The 16,965-nt window shown below is 35.7% G+C and overlaps 1 protein-coding gene across 4 annotated transcripts in view; it reads left to right on the top strand.

Annotated features, from left to right (window-relative positions):
- KCNT2 (potassium sodium-activated channel subfamily T member 2) overlaps window positions 1-16,965 on the top strand; it is a 148,771-nt gene that overhangs the window by 43,169 nt on the left and 88,637 nt on the right. For 3 of the 4 annotated variants that reach the window (XM_086462572.1, XM_086462571.1, XM_086462569.1), the window contains exons 4-8: window positions 2,616-2,664; window positions 4,592-4,651; window positions 9,258-9,332; window positions 9,834-9,917; window positions 10,503-10,597. In XM_086462572.1, coding sequence (XP_086318698.1) covers window positions 2,616-2,664; window positions 4,592-4,651; window positions 9,258-9,332; window positions 9,834-9,917; window positions 10,503-10,597 — 363 coding nt within the window. Of the gene's footprint in view, window positions 1-1,685; window positions 1,743-2,615; window positions 2,665-4,591; window positions 4,652-9,257; window positions 9,333-9,833; window positions 9,918-10,502; window positions 10,598-16,965 lie in introns of all 4 variants that reach the window. The other variant, XM_086462568.1, reaches the window with a different exon arrangement.

The following is a 16,965-nucleotide window of genomic DNA, read 5'->3' as shown; positions in this document are numbered from 1 at the left end:
TGTTTAGGGAGGAAACAAGCAGTAAAGATTTTGCAAAACCTTTAACAGTGATGGAGAAGAGAAAATACATCCTTAGAAATTTAGGCATAGTAAGACAGCAACTCAGGGACTTGAAATTTTACAGCTAATGAAAGTTTCTGACATGAATAAGCTGCTGACACTGTTCCATTATGAGAACTCTAGTCAGCCCAAATGAGTGTATTATACTGCAAGGTTATGTCTGGCTATGCAGAACAGATTAGAAGATCAGCACTTCTGCCACAAGTATAGTTTGATACTTTTGTATGCATGTGCAAATATGCATATGCAGACTGCACAATTCCCCAGACCTTTCTTGACATGTTTGTTCCTTCAATCTAAATGTTTAACAATTCACCAGCCAGAGACTGTATTTGTATTTTCTATAGATATTATTCCCTTATATTGTGTTGTGGTACATTAAAGACACTGGTTAGTTTGTTCTATCTCTGTATAACATTTATCTGGCTGAGAAGTTTCAGATAAGTCACTTCTGCATGCTCACTAAGACCCCAGTCTTAGAAGCTATGCCAGATGAACCAGCCCTGTGCCCAAATGGTAGCCCATTAATGTCAATGGTTTTGCCCGTAGAAATCCTGAGGGCTTGATACCTAGACCACTGCCATAATGCATTCTTGCAAATTCGGTGTTATGAAAAAGAATCCTTTCTAGACACTTATTACAGCCTGATAAAAGACACTGCTCAGTGTGCTGTGAGCATGGCAACAGAAAACATTATCACCTGGTTGTTTTTAAAGTGGCAGTTCTGGGAGGAATGCTTTTCATCATAGACTCTCTCTGCAGATTTGTTTCCTGTTTTTCGGAACTGCCTGCACAAGTTAGTATCTTTCATTTACTCCTTCAGGCACAGCGGGTATACAAGGGAGAGCTTAAGACATAAAACATCCTTATTAATGGATACCATTTAGTACCTGAGCCACTTATAGTCAGTAAAAATACAGCTATTACTAATTTGTGGTCTGCAAATCCTTTTCTTTTCCACTGACCTTGCTTGCCAAGGATAAAAAAGGATATTTTTCGTCATTTACACATATATGTATTCCCACATCCTTACATGACCATTTGAAGGGAGGATTTGTGCCAGCAATCCAAGGCAAGATAACATCATGCATACATAGCAGCTATTTTTTTTACATAGATGTCAGTCAACAGTTTCTTACTTGAATTACTGCTACATGAATCTCCATCCTCACAAGAGGATATAAAGTGTGATTTGATGCAGTCCTTTCTGTTGAGAGTATGGCAGGTGTAAGTATATGTGCTCTTACCATCCCAGCCTATCCATGTGATAGGATTTCTAGTATCTCTTGATCTTCAATATTTATTGTATACTCAGTTCAGCTTTTGAGAGTATAATTTCAGGTGGTTTGTTTTTAAATTGGAACATGTTTGAAAATAAATCTTTAAAAGATGTAACCTGAAATACTTCGTAGTCCATTATCTATAGATACGGAACACATACAGAACTAATTTCTAAAAGTAATGTCTATAGCCATTGCCTAGGGTTTCAAACTATTGCATGCATTTTATAGAACACGTAACAATGTAATTAATATGCCTTTCCTCCCATATGTTTTTATGATTGTGTTCCCATATACGTTTGCTACTGAAAATGGACTTTGCATGGATGGGATGACAACAATCAGTAAAGAATTAAACTGGAGTTGTTCCAATCAAAACCACACACCTGGAACCATTGATTGGTGAGTTCCTAATTTAAAAAAGCACACCAAGAGTTTATATAATGGTGGGAAGGGGAGGAAAACAGGAAGACAAATCCATTTCCATCTGGAATGGTGACATTTTAACGTATAATACTGATGTTTCCATAACTCTGAAGCAATTACTTCCATGTTCCTGAATATTCAAAACTGCCTTTAATATTTTAATTGTTTCTCTGATTGCATAAGTGAACTGCTGGATTGGATACTCTTGTAAGATCTGAATTTCATCAATGCTTATACCTTACTGAAAAAAAATGGACACCCTTATTTAAAAAACAATTATGACTAGCAGGAAATGACTAACGGTGAACAATTGTGCCACTGAGTGTGCCAGATTACAGTAGTAGTGTATCCAGTGCCTATCATTGAGCTTAGTAAATACTAAGACAACATGAGATTTTTCCAAGATATGACAGCCCCTATGAGTTAAATACCATTTATATCTTAGACAGATATCAAAAAGTTCACACAAAAGAATTGTCAAGTTTCTTTTTCCTACCACAAAAAAACTATTCCTCTGCATCTCCTGAAGCAAAAGCACAAATTGATTCGTTCTGGAAGCATAGGGGATGAACTAGCAGCCGCTGAAGCCAATAAAAGATTTTTGTGTCACTGGGTGTTGGATTACTACCATGGAAACTCAGTGATTTGCTCTGGATTAGAAATACTAGCAATGTCAATACTCAGCAGATAACTACTGATTTAAAATTTTTATTTCTGAGATTTTTTTTTTTTTAAATAAGGCTGCTCTAATTTTCATTCAAATATATTTTTTTTTTTGTCTTGATTTTGTTCAAAACACTAACCAGATTTTGATTAATTTTGTATTTATTTTCTTATTATAATGAACAGGTCTCCTATTATTTGGGTGAATCGAAGCTTGCCTTTATGGGGATTACAGGTAATATGTAAATTTACAGTTTAACTATTTCCTTTTAATAACTGTAGACAATATTGATTTATAGCATTTTAGTGATGTTAAAGGATACTGGGAAAAGTTGATAGTAACAAAGAAATCTACTTGATGACCAGGTTCAACAAAAGCATAAAGTAAAGATAAGCTGATCTGAACTAACTGATTTGAATTTGTATGTCTTTATATATATTCATATATTATATATATGTTCTATATATAAATTATAAATTATAATTTATAAACTATTCAAGCTTATAACAAAATATTGTAGAATTAGATAGCCTTTTCTCTTACGATTATCAAGCTCTGTTGAGTCAAGTAGTCACTGTTTGCTCTAATGATGACTTTAAATTTCATAATTGCTTATGACTAGCTTTTGACATGCTTCATGGGCTTTTTTGCTGAATACAGTAGGAAGCCTGCATGTTTAGAGGAGTATGTCACAAAAGATGCACTACATCAGTGCTTTGTTGGTCTTGGAGATCTTTTGAAGTTTGTGGTTCAATCCTCAGTGTCCTGGAGCCTCCTCGATTTAGGAACACTTGTTTTTACTTGTGGACAGTGCTGTGGGAATTCTCCTTGTGAAATGCGGTTTTCTACTAAGAATTCCTTAAGCTTCCAGAATGGTTGTGCCAGTATATTAGTGCACTATGTGTAGCGCAATGCCATTATGATGGTTTGTACCTCCATATAATATACAGTTTTACTAAGGTAAGAATCCCTTGATGAAAATGCCTTTCAATTCCTTGCTTAAAGCATACACAGTTTGAATAAATTTTGACCTAGATAATCAGATTACTATATTCAATTTAATTAAAAAAATACTGAGAGATTTATTTACTTATGATTACAGTCTTATTCTAATGAGTTTATTTGATAAACATTGGAATTTATACATATGTGTATGCAGGTGTATATAACATGCATTCACAGTAGGCTATATACAATATTTGCAAACAAAGGTTTATTTTTATTTGAGATGCAACTTGAGTTTATATAATACAGTAATACTTATTTGGAGAAACTGATATAATATTTTGATTGCATATTTTAATAGTTTTTCAATTCCTAGCATCTTTTTAAATTCTAGGTAATGGTAATGTGAGTGCAAATAGTTCACTCTTCTGAGTTTTCAGTAGTAGTGAGCGTTAGTTTAAAATTAGAAATCCTAAGGCTTGTTTGACTTCAGGTACCAGCTGAATTTGTACATCTTCTTGACAGAATATTCCAACAATACACATTAAAAACCAAATAATTGCTATGCAAACAATTTAAGTAAGTTTTATGGTTATCTAATAAGTATAAATTTTAAAGTAAATTTTTTACTGTTTCGATACTTGACTTTAAATATTTTTAAATTACTTAGTATGTACAGTAACTACATACAATCTAAGTGAAGGCTTTTAAGTTGAGCTCAGTTTTATTTTAATATTAATTTTTTTTCCTGTTTTCAACTGTCTGGATTATACACAGTAAGAAAAGTGTTTGTTTCTCCACATGTTCATAACATCTTTACAGAAAAGGAAAGAGCTGATTCGCTTCCATTATTTACAGCTTCCTTCTTCTCTGTCTTTCTCTGTCTTGTGAAAAGATCTTGAGACCTTTTAGGAAGAAACAACTGAAACTTGAGAAACAATCTGGCAGGCTGTGTATGGAGCTCTCTAAAAACTATGGAAAGGCTCTCTGGAGTGTTATACTTGGAAAAGAGCATTAAGACTCAGGTCACAGCCTGTGCTTTAGTTAGAAAAATAACAGTAGTTAAGCGTTGTGCTAAATGCTGTTAGCTGAGATGGTTTCAGAGGATGCATGGAAAAACTGGTTTTTATTATCTTTTACTTTTCGTTGTAATGCTTAATATTGTATGTTGTTTAGAAGCCAGTATTAATACTCATGTTTTATCACTTCACTTAAGGTTTCTGTGGCTTTAATAAGTCTCTTTGAAACTCTGCTGCTGAGTTATCTAAGCTACAAGGTAAGTACTTTTAGTTACTTCGAGGCATAATTCATCACAAAAAGTAACAGAGTTAAATGTTTCAATATAAAATTCGTGTACCTGCATTTGTGCCCACACTGATGTACAAGCAGGAAGCTGAGAAAAACACACGTGTAGAGGACAGCATATTGTCACAGGCAGCCCTGTTCATGTTTCACAAATTTCTGAGAAACACTAATATCTAGAGAGTGGAAGTCAGAAATGACATTTCCATTTCTTTCCACTGTCCACTGGCACACTGCAATTTGAAAACACATTCTCAAAAGTGAGCTTGATTTTTGGATACTGATTTTTCAAGTGCACAGTTTTATATGTCTATCCATAATGCAATGGACACGATTCTCATTGATGTCAAAGCTGCTACTCAGTATCTGTAACTCAAGTGTTAGGCTTCTAAAACTGCATACAAAAAAGTAGTCCAAGAAAGTATGTTTTTTCTTTTTTAATTGTGGATACCTGCATACTTGTGTTATCCATCTCTCTGATGCTGTTGGAACAGCTGTGCAAAATGCCTTGAAATCACTGGATGTGAATACAATATTTTTTATGTTCACGTTCTCCTTAAAAAGTTATATTTTCCTAATACTCAGTTTTCTTTGTTGCATTTTGTTATGTGCTATCCTAGTGAGTTTTTAGTATCTTCAGGAGAAATATACTAAAATCATTTATCAAAGTAAATATGAAAAGACTTGGTTTCTAGAGCTGAAAATATCTTGGAGCACAATATTTTTATTTTTTTAAAATTTTTGAGTTACTGACCTTCAGTAGCTATCAGAATGAGAACCACCACTGAAGTTAGAGTTGTACTTAAGTGCACTCATCAAGTGATTATGGCATAAATGTTTTCCGTAACGCTCAATAACGATAAGAGGCTTAAAAATGTCTGCTGTCCAAAAATTTCTCGTCTTAATCCTTGTATCATATAGTATTTAGGTGTTGGGGGGTTACAAATGCAAATCAATTACAGGTAGAAACAATCCAAAATTAGCACATATAGTTCTAAAACACTAAAGAGCAATCACAATTTATACTGTTCTGAGTTTATTGGGCAGCATTTTTCCCTATCCATTCTGCTTGTGGTCTGCATCAATTTCAGTGAGTATAGAAGTCGAGAGAAATATTAGCAAGGCAGATCCCATGAGAAGTTACTTATTAGTGCACAATGGGTGTAAAGCTCTACTATCCTGATTTGCTGCATATACCTGTTACAGAAGTTGAGGCAATTTTATGATGGCTCCACTCCCCATAAGGGAATAAAAGTAATGTAAGGAAGAATAATAGAACTGAAATGCACTTTGGCAATCCACCTGATGCAAACACCTCCATCCCTCTGGTCCTATCCTTTTAGTTACAATCTGGAAATGTCATGATAGAGCCATTTACCTGGTTTTACATCAGCCTCAGGAAGCCAAGGCGGCTGTTATTTTGCCTTTCTGCACAGCCACGATGACTGAAGGAGTCTTGCTTCATGTAAATCTGTGACAGATTACTTATTCATGCCAACATTTCCAAAGCTTTTACAATTTAGGCACAAGTCAGAGGACGAGCTAGGAAGAGAACAAAAAAAAAGATGATTGTGTTTGGATTGGTGTACACATTGCTAGGATTTCACAAATAACCTGTAAAATAAATAAAGCAGTCATTTGAGAGAATATTCCAAGGAATTTACCTTTCTGATACTTGGTTGATGACATATGAAGAATGATTCAACATGCAGAATAGTGAGGACATAATAGTATATCATGCTACTAGTATACAGTGAATTTGCATTTTTTATTGCTTTTATATGGGGAGAAATGCAAAGAATGTAGCACTGTGTTACACTGCTGATTACACTGCTTGGATCACTTGGATCTAAGAATGAGTGGTTTACAATCTGCATTCTCAGAGCTTAAGCCATTGCGTGAGTGTTTGCCCTTTGCCAAAATTCTGAAAGATGTCTGCATTAGAAATTTTCACTGCCAAAACTTGTCACAGACATCTGGCAATCCTACTATATCGCTGGCTCCCAGGCAGTCTTAGCTGCTTGTATCAGTAACACATATTCTCATTGCAAAAGGCGGTTTTGCAGAAGACATGATGTATTTGTATGTGGAAGCCAGAATCTTACAGCTACACGCATCACTAAGTACCTGGAGCACGTCTGCACAAGCATTTTGCCTGCACAAGTAAATTATGTGACATTTTTCCTATGATGCAGAAAAGAAAGCTCTTAAGATTAAAAATGAGGAAATTAGTGAAAACACAGAATAAGTCAGTTGGGAAAATAAAATTTTATTTTGATTTTATTATTCCTACAAATAAAACCTCAGCTTACAGCCTCATAATTTCACTTCTGTTTACAGGGCTACTTACCATATGAAATATTTAAGATTATTCAAGTATGTCTAACTTCCACCAATCACAATTACGTGGAAGAAAATAATCCCTGCCCCATAGGTATAGTGGCTTCCAGAAGTGAAAAGTTAAAAATAGAAAAATAATTTTATATACTATGGAGCTCGTATTTAATTTTCAGTGGTTATATCAGGTAGTTATTTTAACAGGAAAGGTTAATATGTCATTGCAACTGAAAATACAACACTGTACTGCAAATTCTTGTAATATTGCCATGATATATGCTATATTGTTATTGCATTACCCATGATGGAGTCTTGATATACAGGGTTACTAAAGCTGTATGGATTTTCATCCCAAAATTTAATCATTCACAGTCACTGCTCAGATATGGAAAAGTAGTAGTAGTATCCCCATCCTGTAGCTGGCAGTAAGCAGATTAAAAAATCAGTACCTTTTTCATTGAAATGTGTGGGAAGACCTCTAATTTCGTGTAAGCAAGATCAAGTTCCAGGAAGTTCTGAAATGTACTGAAGTGTTTGTGGCAGAAATACAGAACTTTGATCTTGTAGTCCTAGTTCAGATATCAAACACTAGATTGTCTTCCTTACTTCTCTCTCCAAAACAGCTGGGAAAGAGAAAATACACAGTAAAGATAAAAGAAGATAAATGCAAAGGAAGGAAATACTTACTATAGAATACTGCTATCTTTCACTAACTTAATTTCAGTCCTCTTTTAAATACTTATTTCTTAATAAGTTAATATCTTAATAGCAGGATTAGAATTAATAAAGAGGAATATCCAGACCTCTGTGATTAACATGCAGAGGCTAATGAAACAAGATTAAGAGAAAAGGAGCTGGTATATTTTCTTTGGAAAATACAGCATATTTGCATTCCTCTTTTGCTTTATATTTTGTCCTGAAGTTCTATCAGAAGGATGTACAGAGAGTGGCTTATCTTTCATAACAAATGTTAGTATGGACTATAGGGCAGTCACCTGTGCATAAGGGTAAATAAAACAGTGAGCCTTGAGAAAAGAAGGCTTAGGAGAGACCTTATCGCCATGTTCTAGTATTTAAAGGGTGGCTACAAAAAAGATGGAGACTCCCTTTTTACAAGGAGTCACATGGGAAAGATGAAGGGTAATATGTACAAATTACTCCTGGGGAGATTCTGATTAGGCACAAGAGGAAAATCTTTCACAACGAGAACAATCAGCCATTGGAATAATCTCCCCAGGGCAGTGGTGGATTCCCCAACATTGGACACACTTAAGACTCAGCTGGACAGGTTGCGAGGACATCTTGTCTAGACTGTGCTTTTCCCAAGAAAGGTTGGACCAGATGGTCCTTGAGAATACCTTTCCAACCTGGTATTCTGTGGTTCTATAATTTGATGGTAAAAATCTTATGAGCAGGGCATGTCCTTTGGATATATGTCTTTGCAACTCCTACAATGTACTAGGGCTTTGTCTTTATTTTTAGGCACTAAGATAATAAGCAATAAGGTAAGAAAGAATTTGGCACAGTCAAAAACTAAAGCAGGATTTTAAAGATTTCGAGGCTTCTAAGATAAAGAAGTAGAAATAGTTGCAGATAAAGGAATTTTCCAGCAGAGTAGTCTGTTACTTGTATGAAAAGTCACTGAAAAATGAGAATTATTAAAAAGATAAATTCCTTAGGACAGGAACCTCACCTCCTTATCTGTGTGTAAGTGTGCATATAAAAACAGAAGTAAACTGACATTTGAAGAACGAAAAAGCAGAGACAAGATGTCTGTGTGTGATTCCAAGGTACCTAAAAATGCAATAGAAGAAAACAGGAGCATATTATTCTCTGAAAAAAATGAAAACTTAATTTAGTGAAGCTCTTCATTAGCTGAGAGAATGAGTTGACTAGTTAATGCAATTAGTATTCTTCATTTGAGCTGTCTCACTAACTAGGTCATAGCAAGAAAATATCTGGTCAAATGGAAACAGAGAATTGCTCTAGTAAAAATACAGATTTAAGAGTATATATGTTTACTTGTGAGGTACATTATGATAAACAGTAAGAAAAATAGTCCAGAGTGGCCTATATTCTATATTCACATTTGACATATGTGTTTAAACCTGAGATGAATGATTGTCCTGAAATTCAGGTAGTGGGAGAGACTTCATGTGTGACATTGGAATATCACATATATTTGTCATCAGAACTAAGCCTACTGTGACATGGTGGTTAGTTTTTTTTCCTTTTCTTTGAAGGGAAATATCTGGGAACAAATTCTGAGAATACCCTTTCTCCTGGAAATAATTAATGCTGTCCCTTTCATCATCACGGTAAACATATTTGAATTAATATTTGCACATTGCACTTTTATAGCTGCACAAATACTCTTAATTTTTGTTGAAGTAAATTTGAGTCTTATGTGGATGACAAATTTGCGCCTGTGGGAACAGAAATTTCTCATCAAGAAGATAGTTTGTTACTTGAATGAAGTAATAATACAGATCACTTTCCCCTTCCTCCCTGATAGGGGACAAAAAAACCCCCAAACCCTCTCACTCAAAACTACAGCACAATCAAGAAAATAAACCATCAACATATAAAAATATAAGAATCTCTGGTGTCTACACTGAAAACTGACTGTCCTTATTTTATCAAATTATTTTACATACAGTTCATTACAAAGGAAGAAAAAATGTTATTTAAAGCCACATCTCACACTAGAAACACATTAATAATAAGTATTTTCCCCAAGCATTTCATTACTGCTTGAATAGAAAATCTCTATTCTTGAATAGAAAAGCTTTAAATGAATTTGTTAATTTTCCTTTCAGATTTTCTGGCCAGTCCTAAGAAACCTGTTTATTCCTGTATTTTTAAATTGTTGGCTGGCAAAGCATGCTTTAGAGAATATGATTGTAAGTATGAAAAAGGAAATAACTATTTTAGAGTTTCTGGGTTTTTTTTAGTATATTGTCTTTAGTGGGATTTTGGCAGTACAGTCCACTGTCTAATTTTAATAGGAAGCTAACCAGATCTGTATTTAGATTATACAAATGGTCAAGCGTTACTAAACAGATTTCTGCATCTAAATTAGAAGAAAGTAAGACATCAAGTGAAATCTCAATTAGTGTAAATTGTTACTGTGCCAGTAAGGGAAAGTTGGAATGGCTGGTTCTTTTGCTACTCTTCCATTCATACACAATTGCAGGGAACTCAACTGCTATGCCTTAATTGCAGCTTGTAATTTGTAAGTTAGACGTGAGCAGACAGACCTTAAGGCAGCATGCAATAGTATCAGAATTGTGCCAGGATGAACAAAGAACTAGTTAAATAATCACAGGATCACAGCTGGCTCTTTTGCACCCTTCTATATGATCAGCAATTTCTAAGTGCATTTGAATGACTGCATTTTATCAGGGCACTATATAATTCCTCTATAGAATCAGCTTATGTGTTATTAATTCAAAACCAAAAATAACACCTATTTTCCATTAATATAGAATGATCTTCACAGAGCCATCCAACGCACACAGTCTGCAATGTTTAACCAAGTCCTCATTTTAATATCTACCTTACTATGTCTTATCTTCACTTGGTAAGTGGCCAAAACCCCTTTGTCTTTATTATATATATTGGCTTTTCTTCTTTTACTACATGGTGATAAAACAGACATTGTGAAAAGCATGCATTGAAATAAAGACAGTAATATATTTGGAGTGAAAGTGTTAACTGGTACTTTGTACTACTGGGGTCCTGATACACTGGGTTTGGAAACAGAATGTGCGTGCATGGGAAAAGGAATCATTCTCACTCTGAGGAAGGAAATACAGATGTTGCAAAAACACAGGAGAAAGGAGTGGGGGAAAATGTACATATGTACCAAGAGTGCAATCCCAGCAGAAAAGTCACTCAAATTTGAAGAATACCAACAGAAGTACCCATACCAAGGTCACCTTCCTCTGACTAGTTGGACAGAGAGAGAAAAAGATGCAAGATCTCAGCCTTATCACTGCTGACTAAGCCAGGTTGCCATAAGTAGTACAGGGGGCAGCTGTTAATAATCTAGATTAAAGAAGGTGTAGATGTTATTACGCTAATTACAGAAAGTGATAGATGATAGGTTCAAGCAACCAAAATGTGTTACTCTGAAGAACTTTTTGCTGCAAGATGTTGAAAACTTTACAGGAATTTGGGAAGCATGGAGACAAAAAATCTCTTGAGGGCATTAAAAGTAAACATACTTGGTTAATGAAATTTGTGAGTTACAGGTTATTGGAGACTAGGAAAAGATCCACAGGAAACACCACTTGATTGCCCCATTTTATACTATACTTTAGGGATCTGCTGTTGACCAGGGCTGGAGACAGGTAAAGTAGACTACATGAATCTTTGGTCTCACCCAGTATGGTCATGCCTATGTTTGTATAAATGGATAGTCGTTATAATGTATCTTGGTAGTTTACTTAGCATACAGAATTTTTGCATCAGTAGTGTCTGTGAAGCGAGTATCATATACAAGGGAAAAAAAAATAGAGGAAGAATGTGCGTGTTACAAGACTGTGTGTGGAAAGGCTAAATCACCTGTATTTATTTTGCCAGACAGGATGCCTTTCGGTCAGCACACTGATAAAGTTTAGTCTGTCATTTTGGAGACAGTGATTTGATTTTCTCTTACTTTATTTCTCTAGCTTGTTTTTCTGATAGCCACTGTTATGTGCTGCGTAACGCTTTTGGTAATAACAGTGTAAAATAACACGTGGCCTTTTCTAGTCTTGTCCCTCTCTGTCCTTTATTCAAGGAGTTTGTTTTAGCCAGCAGCTAAATGAATGCTCCAGTTTTACCCTTTATGTGGCCGCACAACTGAATAGTGACAAATGCTGCCAGTTCTAAACAGTAAAGAATAGTGAGATTAAATTTCCTATTGAATATTATGGCCCTTTAAGAGGAAATTTTATATGAATAAGGAGTACAATACTTGAATGCATAAAATTGTATTGCTGTAGGACATGGACATTTTAAATTAGCTCTAATTTTGCTTTTTAATTGTTTTACAATACAAAATGCTTTTTAGTAAATACGCCTTCACCTTTTTTACTAACCTACTTCAATATTTTACTCAGCTGCTGAACAAAATGTGTATCCAGTTCTCACTGAAGTAAGCTCGTAACAAGAATGTTTCCTAAGAACTCACTGTGGTAATGACTGGTTGAATAAGGTATAGGAGCTGCAGCAAACCAGAACATCATGCTCACCACCAGGCATTTTGGTAACTGAAAGTAAAACATGCAGAAAATGGCAAGCTCACCTACAGTAACTATGTCTGGTCTCAATAGCTGCAGATACCAGCTCATTATAGATCATTATATACTGACCTAGTATTGACCCTGCTAGACTGCAAAATAAGCCAAATAGGATGAAAACACCCAGTAATGCAATAACAAAGGAAATGAAGCACTTTTGCAATGACTAAAAATAGTTGTTCAAGCATCTGCAGCTTGCCTAAGACTGGAGTTATGTTTAGGCAATTGTTACTGTAGCTTATATGAATCCACATAATGTCATTTTTACACTTTTTTACCCATCTGTGTATGACTTCACATTACAGAGTATATTTGTAAAATATCTAAAAAATTCTCTATAAACAATTAAAATCAATTAGCTTAATGTCTTTGATTATGCTAACAGTGTTTCATTTTAAGAGATACCACTTAGAGCTTACATGAGGTTGTTCATGCTGAAAGAGGAGCGAAGTCCATTTCTGGAATCTGTCCACTTAAGGATGGCTTTCACCAGGCTGATCTTTCACATTTTCTGCAACAGCAAGTAGTAACCAAGTGTATCCCCACACCCGCCTCCCACCCCCCACATATGGAAGCCAGCACTAGACTTATCCATACATGTAATAGAGCACAACACGAAACAATGTTGAGCTAGCACTGGTCTGTTTTCGTAACCATGTTTTGCTTACATTTAGAGATACTGCCTTGGTCCATGAAGTACCATAGCTTCAGGAATGCAAAATTAATAAGCCTAGATTAGTGGCTTGAATACGGCACTTACAGTTTCAGAGCACTTTCCCCTTAAGAGTATATTTGGTACCATGGGGACATGCTCATGCTCTGCTTTTGGCGCCACTGATAACTGCCCTCACCCTGCCTCCACACCGACCTTTAAGGTTAATGAGTTAATGACTTTCAGGCACTGTGTGGATTACATTGTAACGCCAGAGCCCTTCTTAGTTCCTGGTTGACAGGCTTGCTTTTAGCATCTACTTCAATAGGAACATCATCTTCTCAGCACTTCTGAAATCAATATAACTTTACAACACTAGGTTCTGTTTAAAACCATGCTCTTTTATCAGACACATAGAAAGAGGTGGCACATAGCTTCATATGGGGTTTACATCATTTTACAAGTCCAAGATGGTATGAAGCCCAGTGAGACAGTGCTTTCTGCTTCCAGTTTTTACCAGTTCAGTTAAATTGGTGTACTAAGAAAGCAGAGCAAATGTGCTTTCTTACTGTTTCAAGTGAGACTGAAACCTTTCATAAGTCTTTTGATGGTCATTTCTGTGACAAAGTTTAAAATGAATAAATGCTGAAATATAACTACTTTCCAGTGATTAGTTCATATCTAAAAGATAGTCTCCTTAATAAATTTTTCAGAGTTTTGGGTATGTATTTAACATATTTAAAGTAGGTTCTAGCTGAGGTGCAAGAGAGATGCTTTCTTTACTTCCTGATGCAATAACAGAAACCTGTAGTTCTGTACAGTGTACAAAATAGCTGGATATGTACAAGCATATTGGAGCTGATGTCTCCACTGATAATTCTGAAAGTACAATTTTGCTGCAGAAGGTGTATTATAGGATCTTTTCTGAAAGCTCGTGTGAGCAGAGTAAGAGAATATTTATATTGGTAGATGCTTATGTCTCATCTTTGTATGGGTGCAAGTTCAGGGAGCAGGAACGTGCCTCTGCCACCTGTCTGTCTAGCCAGAACTAAAATTATGCACTCTCAAATCGGAGGAACTGTTCAGTCCCAGTCACTTAGAAGTGCCTTAGCACACCCGGGACCCTGGGGAAGAACCTGGCTGGACCTCCTGGTCTCCCAAGGGTTTACAAGGGAGGGAGAAAATTTGGTATGTCTAAGCCCAGTACATTTTTACTTGTTCTTCTAGTGTGTAGACAATAGCATTGCATCTATTACCATTTGACTGATTGTCTTTCTCAACAGAAATTTACTTTAAAAATCAACTTGAGGGATCTATATTGTGTACAATAACTGCAAGAAAACAGTATATCTATAGAAAACATTTAAAAAAGAATGCATAAACGGACCTCTTCCTTAACTTTGCCTCCTGTCTGCTGTCCTTGTTTCAGCTGGGATAGAGCTAATTTTCTGCCTAACAGCTGGTTCAGTGCTGTGTTTTGAATTTAGTATGAGAAAATGTTGATAGCATGCTGACGTTTTAGTTGTTAAGTAGTGCTTGTCCTAAGTCAAGGACTTTTCAGTTTCCCATGTTCTGCCAGTGAGGAGGTGCACAAGAAGCTGGGAGGGAGCATGTCCAGGACAGCTGACCTGAACTAGGCAAAGGGATATTCCATACCGTAGGACGTCATGCCCAGTATATAAACTGAGGGCAGTTGGCCCTGAGGGTGAATCGCTGCTCAGGCATTGGTCAGCGGGTGGTGAGCAATTGCATTGTGCATCCCTAGTCTTTTCTTGGGTTTTATTTCGTTCTCTTTTTGTTATCTTCCTTTTTATTATATTTTATTTTATTTCAGTTATTAAACTGCCCTTATCTCAACCCACAAGTTTTAGTTTTTTTCCGATTCTCCTCACTCTCCCACTGAGGAGGGGAGGAGTGAGCGAGTAGCTGTGTGGTGCTTAATTGTGGTCTGGGGGTAAACCACGACATCTGCATATAATAAGTATTTTCAAAATAATTCTACCATAGCTAGCAGAAAACCCACAGAAAATGAATTAAATTCTGCCTCGTGCATCACCAGCAAACCCGCCAGTTACATCTCCACAACAGAATCTTGTAAGTGGTGGTTACACATGTAGATGCATTCCAATTTATGTCTTATAACTCAGGTGTAAGCTTTCAGATGAAAAGTTAATATAAATAATCTAATGTTTACAGCTAATTGGCTAACCTCGAAATTTTTAGATATTGTTATTCAAGCTGTCCTTTGCACTCAGAATACAGTGGGAAAAGGCTACATCTGTATTTTTGTACACAGTTGACAATTTTCAATGTTATTACAGAACAAACAGTAATCACAACAAAATTTTTGCTCTATTCTGCTCTTTGATTTTTCATGATAATTGTTTATTGATATAGGGGTAGAATTCATTTGCAGATCAATAAATTCATAAGACCAACTCAATGTGTGTGTAATTTACCGATTACATACAGGGATTTTTTTCCTCTTTTCTTCTGATTTCAAAGACATATTAAGCTATCCAAGAATTTTTCTTTTTTTTTTTAATACCTCAGTGGCCTCCTACCCAGAGCAATTATACTAAAAGATGTGTACTCCTATATGACACTGTTCAGCAGTTACTATTGTTAGAGTGCTAGTGAAAGTTACCGACCTAGTCGGAGTATATATTGTGTCATTTAGCTAATGGATGTTTGCACTTGTTTGTCAAATGGAATACTAATTATCTCTGTAAACTGTACAAGACAAATAACAGTGAATGACTACTTCAGGCATCTTTTTGTGACACAGTGAATCATCTATTAAGACTTATTTTGCTTTTTAAATCAGCGTTAGTCATATATCACCAGTGTGGAATGATTGGCTTGTGAAAAAGGTAGCTACAAACTGTTTGAGATGGGCATTTATTTTTTTCATGCTGAAGACTAAGAAGCCAGCACAAACTGCTTGTCTTCGTTGAAAGCTCACTGAGGTCAATCTTTTTACCCTTCAGTGCTTTCAACATCAGAAATGTAGGATGTTTCTAGACACCGACTTACAGAATAAATGTATTATGCCAATACTGTAGCTTCAATGTCAATTAGATGTCAAAATTCTCATCTGGAGGAAAAAGTATGAATAAGTCATTTGAAAGGATGAAAACAAATCCAGACAATGATCTAGTCCAAACAAGACAAATCAAGACCTTCAGGTTTGCAACACTGTTACAAAAAAAGAAGCCCAACCAAACAAAAAAGGATTAATCCCACATAATGTTAGAGGAAATAAGGCATCTCTTTCCCATTCCCTTTATTGTCAATAAGTAGAGACAGACAACTCAGAGGGCAGTGCAGATCTGAAGGGAACTAAATCACCACATGGAGGTCTATGCTTCTCTGCCCTTCTATGTTGATGATGTCAGGAGCCTACAACGGCAGTTCTCCAAAAAAGATGCCTAGCACTAAGTAGAGTGAACTTGGAGAGTGTTGGTGGATTATGTGATGTAGAATAAAATGTGGGGTTTTGGGTCTATAGTCTTTCTGTGACGTTATGTTTTGTTGTACAGCACTCTGAGTGCTGACGCCCCATATCAGTTTATGGTTTAGAGAGAATTTCTGCATTCGAAAATAGCACAAAATTAAACTGTAATTCTGTCATTTAGTTTGATCAAATACAATGATTCTAAAGCGGTAAAGCAGATGAAGTCTCAGGATCTAATGGGCGAAACAGGAATTTATCCTGTGAGTGTATACAATTAGAATTGAAGCCTACTTCCTACAGTACCTTAACACTACCTTAACACTTTCTTAAGTAATGGAACAATAAAAAGGTTGTGCAGCCTCTGGAAGGTCAATAACAAAACATTTCTTAAAATTTCATTTGTTATTTGCAAAGAAATAATCTATAAATTAATTAAAGTTTATCTGAACTATCGCCTTCGGGGAAAACCTGTGTGCATGAACACAAGGACAACACTTTCATTGACTTTGTAGGGGAAAAACATATTGCATACAGATTTTATTTTCTCTTATGTA

This window comes from Leptosomus discolor, chromosome 3, assembly GCF_034619465.1.
Source record: "Leptosomus discolor isolate bLepDis1 chromosome 3, bLepDis1.hap2, whole genome shotgun sequence".
Lineage (NCBI taxonomy): Eukaryota > Metazoa > Chordata > Aves > Leptosomiformes > Leptosomidae > Leptosomus > Leptosomus discolor.
Note: the sequence above shows the minus strand (reverse complement) of the source record. Positions and strands in the feature narration are given on the sequence as shown.